Source organism: Coffea arabica, chromosome 6c (assembly GCF_036785885.1).
Source record: "Coffea arabica cultivar ET-39 chromosome 6c, Coffea Arabica ET-39 HiFi, whole genome shotgun sequence".
In the NCBI taxonomy this organism is placed as follows: domain Eukaryota; kingdom Viridiplantae; phylum Streptophyta; class Magnoliopsida; order Gentianales; family Rubiaceae; genus Coffea; species Coffea arabica.
In genome coordinates this window covers 62456709-62474007 of record NC_092320.1, presented here as the reverse complement: position 1 = coordinate 62474007, position 17299 = coordinate 62456709, and the positions used below count along the sequence as shown (strand labels likewise).

The 17299-nt window shown below is 39.3% G+C and overlaps 1 protein-coding gene across 1 annotated transcript; it reads right to left on the bottom strand.

Annotated features, from left to right (window-relative positions):
- LOC113695417 (putative serine/threonine-protein kinase-like protein CCR3) lies at nucleotides 1-4192 on the bottom strand. Its single transcript, XM_027214512.2, has 6 exons — nucleotides 4054-4192; nucleotides 3465-3739; nucleotides 3212-3359; nucleotides 2698-2825; nucleotides 2457-2595; nucleotides 1-509 (listed from the first exon to the last, which is right to left on the bottom strand). Exons 2-6 carry the CDS (start codon nucleotides 3723-3725, stop codon nucleotides 163-165), a joined length of 1023 nt encoding a protein of 340 aa, XP_027070313.1. The 5' UTR covers nucleotides 3726-3739; nucleotides 4054-4192; the 3' UTR covers nucleotides 1-162.
- Between the last annotated feature and the right edge of the window lie 13107 nt (nucleotides 4193-17299).

The window sequence follows — 17299 nt, the reverse complement described above, 5'->3', positions numbered from 1 at the left end:
TAAGCTTTCAAATTCTTGTTCAGTTATGTGATTTCCAACTTAACGGTGTAAACGAGCCGAGTCAAGTAAATTTTACAAAGTTCGAACTCAAAGCTTCTATAATAGAAGAAGTGAGCAGAGAGAATAAAACTTGAGGAAGGAGTTTGGGTTAACATTTGTCTGTCACTTTTTGTTGAACTTCACTTTTTGAAGCTCCCTCACAAGTGTTTTGGTGGACGGGCGGATTCTCAAATCTCTATCCACACAAAGCCTAGCCAACTTTGAGATTTTCTGCCCATCACGAAGATTGAATTCAGGTTCTTCCTCGAAACTTTTGTCAGCAAAGGAGCATTTTCTTTCCTTCAAGGAAAATCTTGATTTCTTCAATGGGTAGAGACTAACAGCATTAAGGTGAAGGTATATGCATGCCCCTGTCTTTTCATCTATGTGATGATCAACAGTCAGTTTGAACAGGAGCTCCAAAAGAATGACTCCCAGAGCAAAGATATCTGTTGCTTCACACCAAACACCTGCAGGAGATAACAACGAAATAATCCTTTAAATAGCAAGGGACTACTAAACATTAATACCAGGTCAAATTTCATCTGCAGTATTTTCCTGTTGGGCAAAAAACCTCTCAGCGGCCACTAAACTATTGGTCAGATCATGTTTTGGCCATCAAACTATTTTTCGTCAGTAAGTGATCACTAAACAACTTAATCAGTAAATCCGTGATCATTCAGTCGATAATTGCTCTTAATCTTGCATCAACCAAAATTCACCCAAAGATCTGTCATCAGAAACTTTTAAGACTTTTAATAACTATCCACCACTTGAGAAATTTTCCTTTCGACTGTCATCAACAGATCATTATTAATTTTGCCCAAAAAATGCTTGAGCCTGTAAGTGCAAGGTAATCAAATGTTGTGACAGCAAATGATAATCTCAAATGAAATCAATCGCATTTCTTACCCCAGTTCACGAGGAAAACCACAATCAGGTATTTCAGACATTAAAAAGCAAATACAGAATCCAAAGGATTGTCAAACATTAAGTATGCATTTAGAGGGAAAAAAACAACAATGAGATCAAAAAGGCATTTGCCGATCTGCAGCCCAGCAGATAACAAACTCAGCAACATAATTAATTCAACAGGAGCATTTTGACTCCTTTTACAGCCTAGGACAAGTTGCACATAACAAAGTCATGCAGATTAAGTGACACTCAACTCATCTTATTCATTTTGAAGCAATACACTATCAACTATCAAACATATGGATCTCATTTTCCTTCCTCCATTTCCAGGTTTACATCATGATATAGAGAGATAACACTGTGATCTACTAAATCCTGTTGGAACAATAATGATAGACCAAAATAGGATCCAAAAACCACATCCTGTGCTGTATTGAAGAATGGGCTCATGTTCATGTTTAACAAGTAAATGTCAAAAACAAAATTGCTTTTCGGCAAGTAAACATATACCACGAATGATAGACTAAAAAACAGAACAGTTGAATTATCACTGCAATAGATTATTATAAACCCATAAAGCAGCCATCACTGCGGTCACCATTTGTTATGAATTATTCAAGACATGACAAGGGGAGATAGTTTACACAAAATTATTGCAAGAAATTCTTACGACCATTTGCCCTCTGGCGATTTCACATTTAAACTAGCTTTATGACAGAGAACTAACAATTTCTAATTTGACCAAAAAAAAAAACACACTGAAACTTCCCATGCACATAATGTTGAGAGAAATGAACATGATATGGGGGGAAATGTGAGGGAGATATAATTCACTAATTCAACAGATCCTCAAAACACCTAGCCTTTTCCAGATTTGCATGAAAACCAGCTTTTGCATGGAGGGAAGACAACTTCTAATTTGATATCGAACAGCCTGAACTTTTTCAATGCATACATGTCTAGAATCATAAGACTAATATTAAGTTCCTACATATCTAAAGTCCAATGCAGAGAAGGATAACATGAAGTTTTAATCTCACAAACTTTTAAGCAATAGTCTCTCAAGAAGAAGAAAGCACTCTTTCCTCTAAAAGCTCATTGAAGGAAATGTCGTGATACTACAAACTCTCCAAGGGTACAGTTTAACCACAAAGCAAAAACAGAATGAAACATTCAAATCACAATATGACAAGGCAATCTTGTCCATAATGTTGTTAATTTTTGAAAAAAAAAATGTTAAAAAAATGCAAAGGAAAATAATAATAAGCTCCTAAGGACATATATAGACAGAGCTTCACTTAGTTGCAACCTCCATTTCTATGCTTTCAAGTGATTATTTACAAAGGCTGATCAATAACTGGTACCAATTCTTTTCAAACCTAGACAACTACATTAGCAGTAAAGAATTAGTTAATCCTGTGTTTAAAATCATCATCTGTCCTTCCATAATCTACAGTAAAATTCAAAGTCATCGAGTACTTTTAAGACCCAAATGAGCATACCTGTCATAACATAAGCAAAATCAATGTAGCCATACGATCCAAAAAGAGTACGATTCTGTTGAAACGGCGTGTCATCCTTCTTCTCACCAATAACTCCACCAGTCAGCATGAAAAAGTTGAACAAGACAGGGTTCATATCCTAGTTGCCGAAAGAGACGTAAAAATCAAAATAGCAACCAAATAGCCATACTACTCAGGGAACTTATGGTCGAAGTAGTTCGTGTCTCAAGAATTTACTAACCTGGTCAAGCATGATGTGGGCTGCTGAAAGATCACGGACCAAATATCTAGGCTGATAACCATGCAAAAGTTCAAGAAGACGAGCAAGTCGAACAGCTACTTTGATTCTGTCGAGCCATTTAAACTCTCCTAGAAGCGTATGCAAAGAGATTGTGACATGAGTCAAAATGCACAAGTTGTGGCCAAAAAAATGCAGAGAGTACAAAAGCTCAATCCCTGTTCTATTGCTCCTATGTCAAATGCAATAAGCTACATGAGCCTAGTTCAAAATTATGCAATTTTTAGGTAGTTCAGGTATGCTATTTAACGGCATTAAAATGATTTTTTTTTCAATATCCTATCTTCAACTTTTGAGCACTAAAAGTCCCCAGTTATAACTTTTGATGCTCAGCTCACGTAGCTTCAAAAAGAATCGATGGTTAGATTTTCCCCGTATGACCACTTCCCAAGGTATCACATTTTTAAAATATCAACACAAATACTAAGATAGGGTCCAAATAAAGGCAAATGTATACCTTTATCAACAAAGTTGCGAAGTGTATTCATGGACTTCAGATCATAAACAACGCCCAGCATCTCCTTTTCATCAACCCGACAAAATGCCATCAACACTGGCAAGTCGGAAGTGGTTGAATTATGATGCTTCAGAAAAGGAATCTCGTACTGCAAAAAGCACAGTAACTTATGAAATTGCCCAGAAGTTGACACATTGTCAAACAGCCGATATTGAAAGGAAATTGCTGAAGAATAGAAAACAGAGGAACATACATTAAAATTCTCAAGAAGATCTTGATACAAAGCTTCCACCCGATACTTATGACTCATTTCAGCAGCTTTTACCCACACCTTAACCGTAACATCACGGGCTTCAAACCCTTTCCAACCTTGAGGAATCCTTCCATGATACAGTTCGCAGTACTGGGCCTTGGCAATGTGATTGTTCTGACTAAAATTATCCGTAAACAATTCCAGGTCCTGCTGCGTGACTTCGAAAACTTCTCCTTCACCGCCACCTATACGAGATGCCATGCTTCACTTGGTACCTATAGCCACCCCCCCCCCCCCCCCCCCCCAAAAAAAAACCACCAAAAAAAAGAGAGTATTATAAGAAGCGTCAGAAAACCCAAAATTTCGCACTATGGATTAATAACAACATTAAGAAGTTTCAAGGGTCCGATAAGAATCCCAAGCATGACAATTTCCGTCAAATTTTGGAAAGAAAGGGCTTCTGTTCAGTAATAAATCATGCCATCAGTATTTCTTTCAATTCGAACCCAGTAATACTCGCAGAAGAACATTAGTTTCTCATAACAAAGGGATAATCAAAAGAAGTAAAGAACTAAAAGGAAACCCTAACCCTGAGAGGAAAAAAGAAATTCGCAATGAATCAATCCCTTCGTTACAGGTAAACTAAGTTACATTCTTGTGTGCGTGTTGGTTTGTTTTTGTGCGTTCTTCCGTGCGTATGCGTATAAGAGGGCTTGCAAGGAATCAAATTAACAATATTACGTACACAAACTGTAACAGCATAAATTATACTAATAAATGATAAATATCCACTTTCATTTTATTAAATGAATGAGAATAACAATATTACATGCACAAACAACAAATGATAAATGTCTACTTCATTTTATTAAATCGATACCATGAATCAAATTAACAATATTATGTGCACAAACAATAACAGACTGACTCACATTTTAGAAAGATTATTGAATGAGATTAGCAATAATATAAACACAAACAATAAATGATAAATGTCCATTTTCATTTTATTAAATTGATACAATGAATCAGATTCACAATATTATGTGTACAAACAATAACAAACTGACTCATATTTTAAAAAGATATGATATGTAATATTAGTGAATTATTAATTTATGCTACGAATGGGATCAAAGTTTATGTAAGGTTTTCAAAAAAATTATTACCTTATTGTTTTTATTAAAATTATTAATTTAGCTCATTATCCCAAGTTGAGATCGAGAAAAATTATTATTTAGTAGAAATAATTAATTCATCGAGTATTAGTGTATAAAGTTTTTATTGTATTTCAAGAGTTAAGACGATCATTCATCCGGATAGATAAAATTGGTAAAAATGTAAAGTTGGACTTAGTCAACATTGGAAAGAATACATGCAAATTCTTATTCAATGAAAACAGTGAAAGACAATTAAAACTGTGATTAACATGTTATTTACAAGAAAACAGTTATTAGAAACTTCAATACAAATAGCAATAAAATTATAATATAATCACAAGCATTTCGACAGCAACGAAGTTAGCATAGGAAGAAGAAGTTAAAGCTCAATGATGATGAATAGTACATCCTACAAAATTGAATCAATTGTAAATGAAATTAGAGAAAATCACTCTGAGAATACCAAAAGTCCAGCATATAAAGCTATTTGAAACCAATGTTTTGAAACTCAGACCGTTAATTGAACCGGTAAGATGTTCAGATTAAAGTTTCAATCGATTGGACCGATTCAACCCTGGTTCAATGAATTTTTTAAAAAATAATTTATATAAATATATATGTACAAAATAAGACATGTAATGGATTAATTTAAGACTTTAAATGATGAAAAATTTAATATTTCAAAGAACTTGGATTTTTACAAATATTTTTTTTATTATAAGTTGAAACAAATAAATTTCATCTCAATCTCAATTGTATCTACCAAAAAAAATAATTTTAAATCCACCCAAAAAATACCGTAATATTAAGAAATTATACAAAATTCACGTCTATGGTAATTAGACATTGTGAGTTTAAATTTTAATTCCCGTTTTTGAGATTTAGAGATTGCAACTTAAAAAAAAAAAGAAGTTAGGAGTTAGAAGGAAGTCAGGAAAATAGAAAATAGAGATGCAAACTTAATAAGAGGCAAAAAATGAGAAGAAAGTATGTGGTTGTGACATTTAATAATTAGTCTTTAGGGTTAAGGAAAACCCATTCTTTTTTAAATTTTATTTTTCAATTTAATAGACAAAAAAAACTGCCGGTTCGCACGGTTCGAATGATTCGTACCACTTTTTAAATCCAATTAACCCAAAGTATGAATCAAACCAGAGTTATGAACAGCTCACGATTCGATCGGTCGAATCGATTGGTCTTGTCCAGTTCTCAAAACAATGTCTAAAACTATACATAAAGACAATCAGACATTGGATATTATTTTTTCTAAATTTTTGTTGATCCCTAATCAAATTTATAAACTAAATAAACGTGAACAAAATAAGAATTAGTAGGAGATTTATCTAACATTAAAACCAAAATAAAGCATAAAAAATGACAATAGTCGTGATTATCACAACAGATGGAGATGATGGTAGGCAAAAATTTGGAAGAACAAATTAAAGGAGTGAATATTTTCAAAGAAGAAAAGAAATAGATGAAGTTTATTTTCTTCTCTTTCACCTTTAAGAAAGAAACTAGAAAATGTTAGAATATTCACGTCGAATATTTGAAGATGGCATCGAGGGAATATAAATAGCCTCTAAATACCGAAAAAACATATATTACATATGTCAAAAGACTTAAATAGGGCGGAAAACTGATCAAATGCCATCCAAGTCCAATCCTAAACCAAGCTATTTGATGCATAAAAAGTTCAGTAAAATAAATGTACAAATAACGTGATAACTAGGATGAAAAGGTAAAAAGGGAAAAAAGCTCAAATATAATCATGTTGGATGAGATAAAACAAGTTAAAGCGGCCTCAAAGAAAATTTTTAAATTAAGAAAACATAAGAAAGGACACAAATGACCAAGAATTGCAAAATAACTGGATCCATCAATTGAATTTCACAATTCATAATACTTCTACGCTTTAAGATATATAAAATAATGTTTAATATAACAACAAAAAGGAAAAAAATTTCTAAATTAGAGATAAATATGTAAGAAACTTAAAAATCAAAATATATTATACTCCATAACTAGATTACTTGTTGATAAAGATATTTCAATCATAGTTAAAGCCATGAAAATTAAAGAGATATTGGTTATACACAAACAAATTTAAATTTTATATTAATGTCCTTTTGTGTTTGACATAGTACGATATCGATATTTGAATTAGTTGAATTTTTGGACTTCGGCAACAAAAGTAGAATACGTACGAATTAGAACAAAAGTAAGAAATATAAAAGAATTGACTATGAAAACTAAAACTTTTTAAATATTATGTCATGACCCTTAAATATTTTAAAATATATTTATGAGCTCCTCTTACAATTTTGATTATAACTGCATGGCACATACAAAAGTATGCTTACCTGATAATTGATGTGGTTTGAGATTCAGAGTAATTATTTAAATATCAAATTAACATCCTATAGTTAAAACTAAGGGAAAAAATTAGAATAACAATTCTTTACATGGTGATATTTGAGACCTATAGAAATATTTAATTAATGGATATCAATGTATTCTAAAATGAGTTTAAAATATATTTTTTGCAAAACAAATAACGAATGATTATGTAAGACACAATATATGTATTTTTGTGAATAATTTTTATACTAAATGTGCATCTCGTCACAATCATGATAAGTCCAAGTCCCTTAAAAGAATTCCCTTGAGAGTAACTATTGAAGGAAGAAGGAAGAAAATACTAGTAGCTGCATCAAAGAGTTAAAAGCAAGAAAATGAAATTACAAGTTCCAAAACAGCAAATAAATGGACTCTATACATAAAATCCATTCGTAGACGATATAGATTCCTTCTGGGGATCTGCATAACCCCACCATTTGAACAATATTTGGATGGTTCAACTGAGGCATCCATTCGATTTCATTCTGACAAGTTGTAGGGTAAAGAATTTAGACTTTATGTATTAGTAGTTTGCATGTGTGAGTAAATTACGTGGATACCTCAAATTGGGTGATTCTGTCTAAATCATGATTCTTTGAGAGCTTTACTGCAATTGATATTTCGTTCAACTCATGATTATTATTGGTAGGGACATGTCCTCTGTAGACTTGTCCGTTTTTCCCCTCTCCTAAGTAGACTTCAAAATTGCCAGTATAGGCATTCAGTTCTTCTTTGGTGAAGTTGATCATGTTGCCCTGATTTTTTTACTTTTGCTCCTGGACTGGGATTTGTTAACAACACCAAATCTTCAATTGTCTAAGTATTTGCAGCATTAATCACTAGTGTTGAAAATTTTAACCAAACATAAAACTCAAATATAAATGTAGCTTAAATTACTGTGAAGTGTGAAAAAAGAAAAGTCATAGTTAAGAAAGAAAACTAGTACACAATTCTGATAGTCATGATAGTCATCAACATAGAGGCTCTAGAGGACTAAACTGGACAATGAAAATGGGGAGTGAGTTCTTAAGCAAACATATGCCAAATAGGAGATTAGGATTTTGGGGTTTTGAACTGAAAGTTCAGATTCTCAAAGGAGTTTGTTAGAAGTTTCAATGCACTTCACCATTTTTCACCATTCTTTTAGTCTTCTCACATGGGATCAATAATTTGCACTATGTTATTCTTGAGAAATATTTTTTACAAGTTAAACTAGGGTTGCAACTCATTCGAACAGCTTGACTCGAGCTCGCGAGTAGCTCGGTCAGCTACTCGACTCGAGGTCGAATAGTACCAAGCTCGAGGACCGAGCTCGAGCAAGAATAATATGTGCTCATGAGCTCAACGAGCTCTAAAGAGTACTCACGCAAATATTTAATTATTATTTTAGGAATAATCAAATGACTTTTTTGGGTTGCTTGTTTGAAATAATTATGACCATAACCAGCTTCGTTATAAAATTTGTGAAGGTTAAATGAGTGATTTCAGTAATCAAGCTCGAGTACTGCTCGATCTCCAACGAGCCGAGCTCGAGCTTGAAATACAATGCGTCGAGTCAAGCTCGAGCACTGTGTATGGCCATCGAGCTCGAGTTAAAACACCAAAAAAAAAAAAATCAGTTTTCCACTCTGGGTTTCAAATTCCATTGTCTACTTTATTTCTAGATTGGCTTCGGAAATACTTTATCCATGCCTAAGTTCCCTTACATGAGTTTGCTATAACAAACTCACTTAACTAAAAGTCCCTTAAACTTCAGCTACAAGCCTATAGCCAATCCTATTTACACAAATTGATAATCTGACATGGAGCAATTAGCAAAAAAAAATTAGTGTAGGTATATTTGGTGTAACCAATGGCCGCCATTAGCCACCATAAAGGCCTTAAATTTATTTGTCAGGGGAATTTCAAGGATTCGAACCTTGACTCCCATCATTATCACTTAATACATGATTTCTTTTAAATTCAACAAGTGCTTAGGTCACTAGTCCGATAGTGATTCAATTTCCATCAATTTGAATAGTTCACTTGAACTTGTATCCCTTTCCCTATACCTGTCGTGTTGTGTAGTGTAAAGAAAAAAAAAGATACATTTTTTTTAGCCAAGATCAGTCCAACTCGATGCCATTAAAAATTTAGAAGGTTTTACTTTTCCTATACAGACCCACATCATGTTACTTGCTTCAGCAGTCAATGAGAAATGAATATTCGGGACGAAGACGGAATTGAATATTACGAAGACGGGACGAAGACGGAAATGGACAAGTACCTGTAAATGTCAAGCTCCTTTACTGATCAAAGAAAAGATGAAGCTTTTTCAGTCCATTCCTGCACGATAATCAATGAAATAGGACCCATTAGCGAAAGAGTTCTTTTCTCCCCTTACAGTAACTGAGGATGGTCATTCCGTCTCGGGAAATCGAGGTTGTATTCCCAGTGTGGAACAGTGGATCATCCGTCATGGTCACCTCGGCCTTGCCTCGTGTATTGATGGCTGAGGTGATTCTAGTATCCGATGTCGCCTCGAAAGTATTACGACTCACCCCGTAACCGAGTTCCTATTTAAGGGTCTAACAACCGAACAATAATGGATGCGACATCTGACACCTTGTCCACTATTCTAATACACTGCCAACGGCCCAGAGTGGTCAAGTCAAGGTGATATGTGGTCTTAATCAGATTTCTAGGGACCTGGACCCCATGGTCCTTCCCTCCAAATTGTCCCCTATAAATATCATAATCTCCCACTGGAAAAAGGAGGAATCTCTGGTAAAAGCTTATAACTCATCAACATTACTCACGCTAGTACATTATTCCGAACTAACTTAATTTTTGGAGGAAAATCGGGGGACCTAGTCCCGCCTCTAACAATCCAAGCAGGTGATCTTGGTATAGTTACCTCTTCAGGCAAGAATTCATTCCAGCTACCCGAGGCAACTCATCTGGTCAGAAATTGCCTCTTCAATTGGCATCGTCTGTGGGAAATGAAGACATCAAAGAATGAAGCCTACGCGTTCTAGGAGCAGGAAGGTTCTTACTATTGGAGCTGAACCAAGTGGTGCAGCTCAACAAGGGAATGTCCCCGAAGGACAAGGATCCCAAGAGACTCAACTCGCAAATGAAGAGGCCATGACCCGAATGGCTGAGTTTGTGGCTGAGAACCTTAACATTTTCGAAGAGTTAGGGAGGTACTTTAAGAGGTAAGAAAAGCAAAAAGTCGAATTCTCTAAGAGAAAATCAGATGAATTTCCCAAGATTCCATCCGATGAAGAATCTGATGGAAGACATTCTATCAAGAGCACTCCGAAACGAGTCTCATCTAAGGCTACCTCTAGGATCGCATCCATCTCCAAGGCGTTCTCACGAGATCTACTGGGCAAAATGAGCCGAGGAAGAACCTCGGCACCCCGAAAGGCTAGAGATGGACTATATGAGGGTTCTGCCTTTCACGGATGACATCAATGAGGAAAGGCTCCTCCCAAATTTCAAACTCCTAACCATATCGTCTTATGATGGCCGAGGTGACCCGGAGGATCACCTTCATGCTTTCATCTCAGTTTCGGTTATTTTCCGAACCTTTCCGGTATTCTTACAAGGGACTGCTCAAAAATGGTTCTAGAGTCTAGAACCTAGGAGTATATCCTCCCTCGGAGAATTGGTGGACAAGTTTATCCACCGATTCGTATCTTCCAAGCCGATGACAAAGACCTCGGCTTACTTGCTAAATATACAGCAGAATCCGGGAGAGTTCCTTTGCTCTTATGTGCAAAGGTTTCAAAATGAAAGCATGCAGATACCTAACCCTAATGAGCAGGTAACCATAGCTGCCTTCACCAATGGACTTATCGCCGGGGTGTTCAACATCAGAGTACATAAGAAATAACCCCCCACACTTCGAGAGTTCTAGCAGAATGTCGAAAAAGGCATACAGACCGAAGACCTGAACCGCATTAAAGGGAAGCCCAAGTGGCTCGCTCAGGACTCGATTCCCGAAGGAAGAAAGAATCAAGACGAAATGAAACTGGCACCAATGACAGTCTCCAGAGTCCTAACCGAAATCGTCGAAATGTTTTCGACAGGATAGCCATGAGAAAGTCATCTATCCTAACCCCCTTGAATGCTAGGCGAACTCGTGTACTCTCCGTGATGGAGCAGAACAATCTCAGACGTGCTCCTCAAAAAGTGTACAGGAAGAGGGAAAAGAGGAACTCTAGCCTTTACTGCTTGTACCACTGAGATGTTGAACACGAGACTGAAAACTGCAATAACCTCAAAAAGGAAATAGAGCACCTCATCAAACAGGGGCACCTGAAACAATTCATCCGTCGAGATGGTAGTTATAACAGCATTGACTCCCATCGCGATAGTCGGAGTGACCAATGGTGAGATGATCGGCGGGAACAGAGAAGTAGTTGTCGACCTCCTAAGGATTCTAGGGAGGTAAGAAGGCCTCCTCGAGACGGGTCCCCTGGCCATGGGTCAAGTTACTGGCCAAACATTACCGGGGGTAATTAATACTATAACTGGAGGTCCGACGGGAGGAGATAGTCAAAACTTCAGAAAGAGGACCTACAGACAGGCTAATCCAAATCAAGTCGAGCCGAACTCTCGCCTATCCGAAGTCATCATGTACGGTCCCAGTGACTGTCCCTGCTGCTTCCAACAATCATGAGACCCTGGTGATTGAGGTGCTCACAAACAACTATATTGTCAAGAAGGTATACGTTGACCTAAGGAGTTCGGTTGATATTATGTACTACCGAACTTTCGAGAGTTTAAAGTTGACCAAAGAATAGCTGACCCCCATTAGAATCTCTCTTGTTGGGTTCGGGGGACACGTTGTACATCCAGAAGAGATGGTTACACTGATGGTCACTGTGGGGCGTCACCCCGTTGTCGGACCATCCTCGTCAACTTTGTCGTGGTTAAGGTTGACTCTCCTTACAACCTGCTCGTGGGCCGCCCTACGCTCAGTACTTTATATGTGGTCTATTCCACGTAGCATTTGAGTTTCAAATTTTCAACCCTGGCAGGCATTGCCGAACTTAGCAGTGATGTCTGTCCAGCGCGAAAATGCTATCTCACCACCTTGTAGGCCACTTTCACTTCATCTGAGCTGAGAGCCAAGGGGAGGAGGTTGAACATCCTTTCAATCGATTGTATCTATCCTCAGCAGACCAGGAAGCCGAAGAGGCTGGAGACCGGAGATGAGGTGGAACATATCTCTTTAAACCCCGCCAAACCTGATCAAACTATCCTCGTCGGCCTCCACCTACCCGAACCTCTCAAAAGCCAGATGGTCGACCTCCTGAGAGAGTACATGGATGTCTTCGCCTTGACTACCGAGGAGGTTAAGGGAGTACCGCACCATCTTATGTTGCATGAGATGAATGTTGACCCTCAGGCATGTCCAGTTAAGCAAAAGCGAACGTACTTCGGCCCAGAACATAGCAAAGCCGTTGACAAAGAGGTGAATAAACTCTTGTCGACAAAAATGATCAGGGAGATGTAATACCCAACCTGGTTATCCAATCCTATCATGGTCAAAAAGGACACGGGGGCCTAAAGGATGTGTGTAGATTTCACTGACCTGAACAAGGCATGTCCCAAATATTGTTACCCATTATCGAGAGTCGATGTCTTAGTGGATTCAGCGATGGGATATGAAATCTTCTGCTTCTTTGATGCCTTTAAAGGATATCACCAGATCGGGATGAGCGAAGAGGACCAGGAGAAGACGGCTTTCTTCACAAATGAGGGTGTATATTGCTACACCACAATGCCTTTCGGATTAAAGAATGTCGGTGTAACGTATCAGCGATTTGTCGATCAGGTCTTCAAAACTCAAATAGGCAAGAATGTCGAGGCATATGTGGATGATATCCTCTTGAAAAATAAGAAGATCTTAGCCTTCTTATCCGATGTGAAAGAGGTTCTCGGAGTCCTTCGTTGCACTCGGATGATGTTGAACCCCAAGAAAAACGTATTCGGAGTTACATCGAAAAAATTCTTAGGGTATCTTGTGTCGCGCCGGGGTATAGGAGCAAATCCTGATAAGGTGAAGGTAATTCAAGAAATGTCTTCACCTCGGTGTACCCGTGACGTACAACGGCTAACAGGACAGCTGGCGGCTTTGAATCTGTTCTTGTCACAGTCTGCTTCTAAAGCACTGACCTTTTTCAAAGTGTTGAAGAAGGCTGACCGATTCTCCTGGACAGAAGAGTGCCAATAGACCTTTGAGCAAATGAAAGAAAATCTGCACCACCTCCCTACTCTCACTTCATCTCGGCTTGGAGACAAGTTATTTTTATACCTGTCCGCCACTGATAAAGCGGTGAGTGTCGTATTAATATGAGAGGACGGTGTTCAGATGCCTGTTTATTACGTTAGTCAAGTCTTTCGAGGGCTCGAGACCAGATACACCCAAGCAAAAAAGCTCATGCTTGCCTTAATCCATGCAACTCGCAGGTTGAAACTGTATTTTCTAACTCACCACATCTGCTTAAGGACAGATCAGCCTCTCAGGCAGATTTTATCGCGCACTGAGGCTTTCGGACTTCTTACTAAGTGGGCCATTGAACTGGGGGAATACTATCTGTCCTATGAGTCTCAGACAGCCATTAAAACTCAGGCTCTTGCTGACTTCCTAACCGAACTCACTTTTAATGAAGACAAGAAGTTCACCTCGGACTCTACCAAGCCCCAGCGATGGATCCTACATGTAGACGGCTCGTCTAATAGTGAGGGTAGTGGAGTAGGTTGCTTCTCGAAAACCCGCAATGAGAGCTGTGTTCATACGCCCTTCGGTTTGATTTCACCGCATCTATTAACGAAACCGAGTATGAAGCAGTCATCGCCGGCCTACAATTAGCTTGCAAGCTCGGTGCCCGGCGCATTCTGGTCAACAGTGATTCCCAATTCGTCGTGTGTCTGATACTTGGTAAATACGAAACCCGAGAGGAGGCTATGCAATGTTACCTCTCCAAGGTCCACCAACTAACTATACTTTTCGAATCTTTCGAAATCCAAAGAATATTTCGATCGCAGAACAAGCGGGCCAACGCATTGTCTCGACTCGCTTCCACCTCCTTCTCAGCCTTGAATAAGACGGTCCTCATTGAAATTCTAACCAAACCAGACTATCTAGAAGAAATCGTGTATCCCATCCATCCTAGGGACATCAGAATGAGCCCACTGGTTCGGTTCTTAGGCCAGGAAGAGCTCCCCGAAGACCGAGCCAAAGCCAGGAAGTTTCAACGCAAAGCAGCTCGGTACACTCTACGAGACAACCTCTTGTATAAGAGGTCTTACCTCAACCCTTGGTTGCGATGTATCCCAGCAGAAGACGGGGAGAGAATTCTTCAACACATACATGAGGGGTTCTGTGGTGCCCACGTCGGATATCGGATGGTGGTCAAGAAAGCCCTGCTATTTGAGTACTTCTGGCCCACCATACGGTGAGATGCCCAATTCCTAGTTCTTAGCTGTCCTTCCTACCAGCACCATGCCCCTGAACACCATCGACCAACCAACCTCATGGTTCCTATCATATCGCCATGGCCATTTGAGCAATGGGGGACGGATATAATCGGTTCATTCGCTAAAGCCATCGGCAATCATACCTATCTGGTGGTGGCAATAAATTATTTCATAAAATGAGTCAAAATCAAGCCCTTAAGGAGCATAACCAGTTTGATTGTCCAGAAGTTCTTCTGAAAAAATATGGTTTGCCGCTTCGAATTACCCCGAGTCGTCATCTCGGATAGTGGGAAGCAGTGTGCAGACAACCCCTTTAAGGTGTGATGCGAGAATCTGGGGATCAAACAACATTTTACCTCGGTGGGACATCCCCAAACTAATGGACAAGTTGAAAATTTTAATCATACGCTCCTCCATGGTTTGAAAACCAGATTATATCAAGCCGAATTGTCTTGGGTGGACGAGCTCTCCAGCGTGCTATGGTCCTACTGAACCACCCCGAGATTTGCCACACAGGAAACTACGTTCTCTCTAACCCATGGGTCCGAGGCAATGGTACCAGCTGAATTCATCACCCCGATCCCGCGTATAGCAGCCTTTGCAGCCGAAATTGATGAAGAAGAGAGAAGAATAGACTTCAATCTTATTGAGGAAAAGAGGGACACCGCAGCAACCAAAGTAGCGCTGTACAAAAACATCTTGGCTAATTACTACAATGCCCGAGTCAGACACCTTCGGTTTAATCCGGGAGCTTTAGTTCTACGCAAACACTCGGTTAGTCGAACTGAATCTCAAGGCAAATTAGCTCCCAGATGGGAGGGACCATATTGCGTCATTGAGTCTAGCCAAAATGGATATTGTAAACTGGCTTATCGAAATAGCTCCTTAATGCCCCGAACTTGACATGTTGAGAATCTTAAATTGTACCATCCATGAAAAGCATGTTTCTATTGCTTATTGCTTATGTTACTCGTTCTTAAGTTATTTATTTTTTCTTAGCATTACTTGTTCAGCAAAAAATAAGGGGACAAGTACAGGGTAAGAAGAAAACAGAAAAACTAAATGCAAAAAAAAAGTCATTGACATTAGAAGGAAGATTCATATTACAAGTTACAAAAATGCCGAGGTTTAGGATGCTCCTAAGCATTCCCTGCCTCGCCGCCTCCAACACCCTCAGCCTCTCCCTCGCTAGTGTTTTCTCTCCCAACCTCGCTTTCCCCGAGCTCATCATCTTTTGGATCGAACTCTGACAGCTACTGATTAAATTTCTTCCGGACTCCAGTCAGGTCTTTGCCGGCCTGAATGCGTTTGACCATGCAGTCACAAAATTCCTTGGCATCTTCGTTATAGCTAGACTTGTTTTTGAGGGACTCCAGCTGCTCCACAGAAAGGAAAGGTGCCGCATCGTTGACAGCCGAGGTGTATCTAAACATAAAATCTGGCAGTGTTAACTCGCCGAAATCATGAGGAAAAGTTTCGGATTTATGAAAGGTCTCCAAAGTTGACGTGCCTGTCTTCTCTATTGCCTCCTGGGCTAACTGCTCTTCTTGGGTTCTTCTATTTTTTCTTCTTCAAAAGCCGTCCTCAATCAAGGAGTTGTTTGTGGCCTCGGCTTGCTCCCGCTTGGTCACAGCCTTGTCATGTTCTTGTTCAGTGGCCTTCAACTTTTCTTCCAGCTCGGAGACTCTCTTTTGAAGCTCGAAAAATGGCTGATAATGCTCAAACAGGTTGGTATAGCGCTGCGGCATCTCGGATAGGAAGGCCGTGGTAGAGGCCCAGACTACCGAGACTCTTTGCATCAGTTCAGGAGGAGTGAACTTTTTGGCATAAGTATGGTCCCTCGGTAGGACGCAATACACCAGGAGCTCGTGGACGATCTTGAGATCCTTGCAGCGGTCGTTCACGTTAAGATCCCACTCCGGGCACCATTGTGCACCGAAATATCTTTTATCCTCCCCGACTTTCTGAGGTCTAACGTAGTGGAGGTTCCACAAGGACGACCCTGAGACAGGGACGTCGGAAGGTATTGTTACACCTCGACCTGGGGACAGAGATGCTATTATTACACCTCGGGTCGCCAGCCCCATTGGAATGGTCGAGATCCAGGAAGTCTCGCCCGAAATCAGTATCGGAGCGGCGCCGCTCACAGTGGCCGCAGTGATCTTCTTCTTCAGCGGGGTAGATGCCTCGGACAGTGGCTTTCTATTTTGTTTGCCTCTTGGCCACCATGGTTGACCCCGAAGTGATAAGGTCGAACACTCTTATCACTGCACAAGAGAAATGTGAGGTTATTTAAAATCAAGCAGAAATAAAAATAAAACTATAAATGAGGATGTACGGGGTTTCTTAAGCTCAGTAAAAAAAAAGGGAGAATGATCCGGGCTAATTAAAACTCGGTTGATCCCGCCATCTTCGAGGATTGTTTCGAAAAACGCCAACTGTTAATCCTGAAACCCGACCCCATCAGTTTCTGAAAATTCTCATCTTCTAGATCCCCTGGAGAGGTATCCTTTGTCGGGGTAGAGAGCCTCCACTAGAACCCTCTCGAAAAATTCTCGGGCGGAACGAACACAAAATTGTGCTTCAACTCCTTTATTGAAAAGGGAGCATCCACTACTAATTTCAGGACTCTGTTTTCGAAGTAGAACTACCCCTTCTCGCTTCCACTATTTTTGATGGTATAACAACGGCGGAAGAGATTGACTTGGGGACTATTTCTTGATACCGATACAGCATCTTGAACCCGACCAGAACCCGGACTGCATTTGGGATGAGTTGAGTGATCCTCACCCCCTTAAT

Bases quoted from the DNA above. Each gene is read 5' to 3' on its own strand.
- LOC113695417 (XM_027214512.2), bottom strand. From the start codon at position 3,725: ATGGCATCTCGTATAGGTGGCGGTGAAGGAGAAGTTTTCGAAGTCACG. The intron at 2,596-2,697 runs GTTAGTAAATTC...TTCGGCAACTAG, and splicing joins CCCACATCATGCTTGACCAG to GATATGAACCCTGTCTTGTT. The intron at 510-2,456 runs GTATGCTCATTT...TATCTCCTGCAG, and splicing joins TTTTGCTTATGTTATGACAG to GTGTTTGGTGTGAAGCAACA.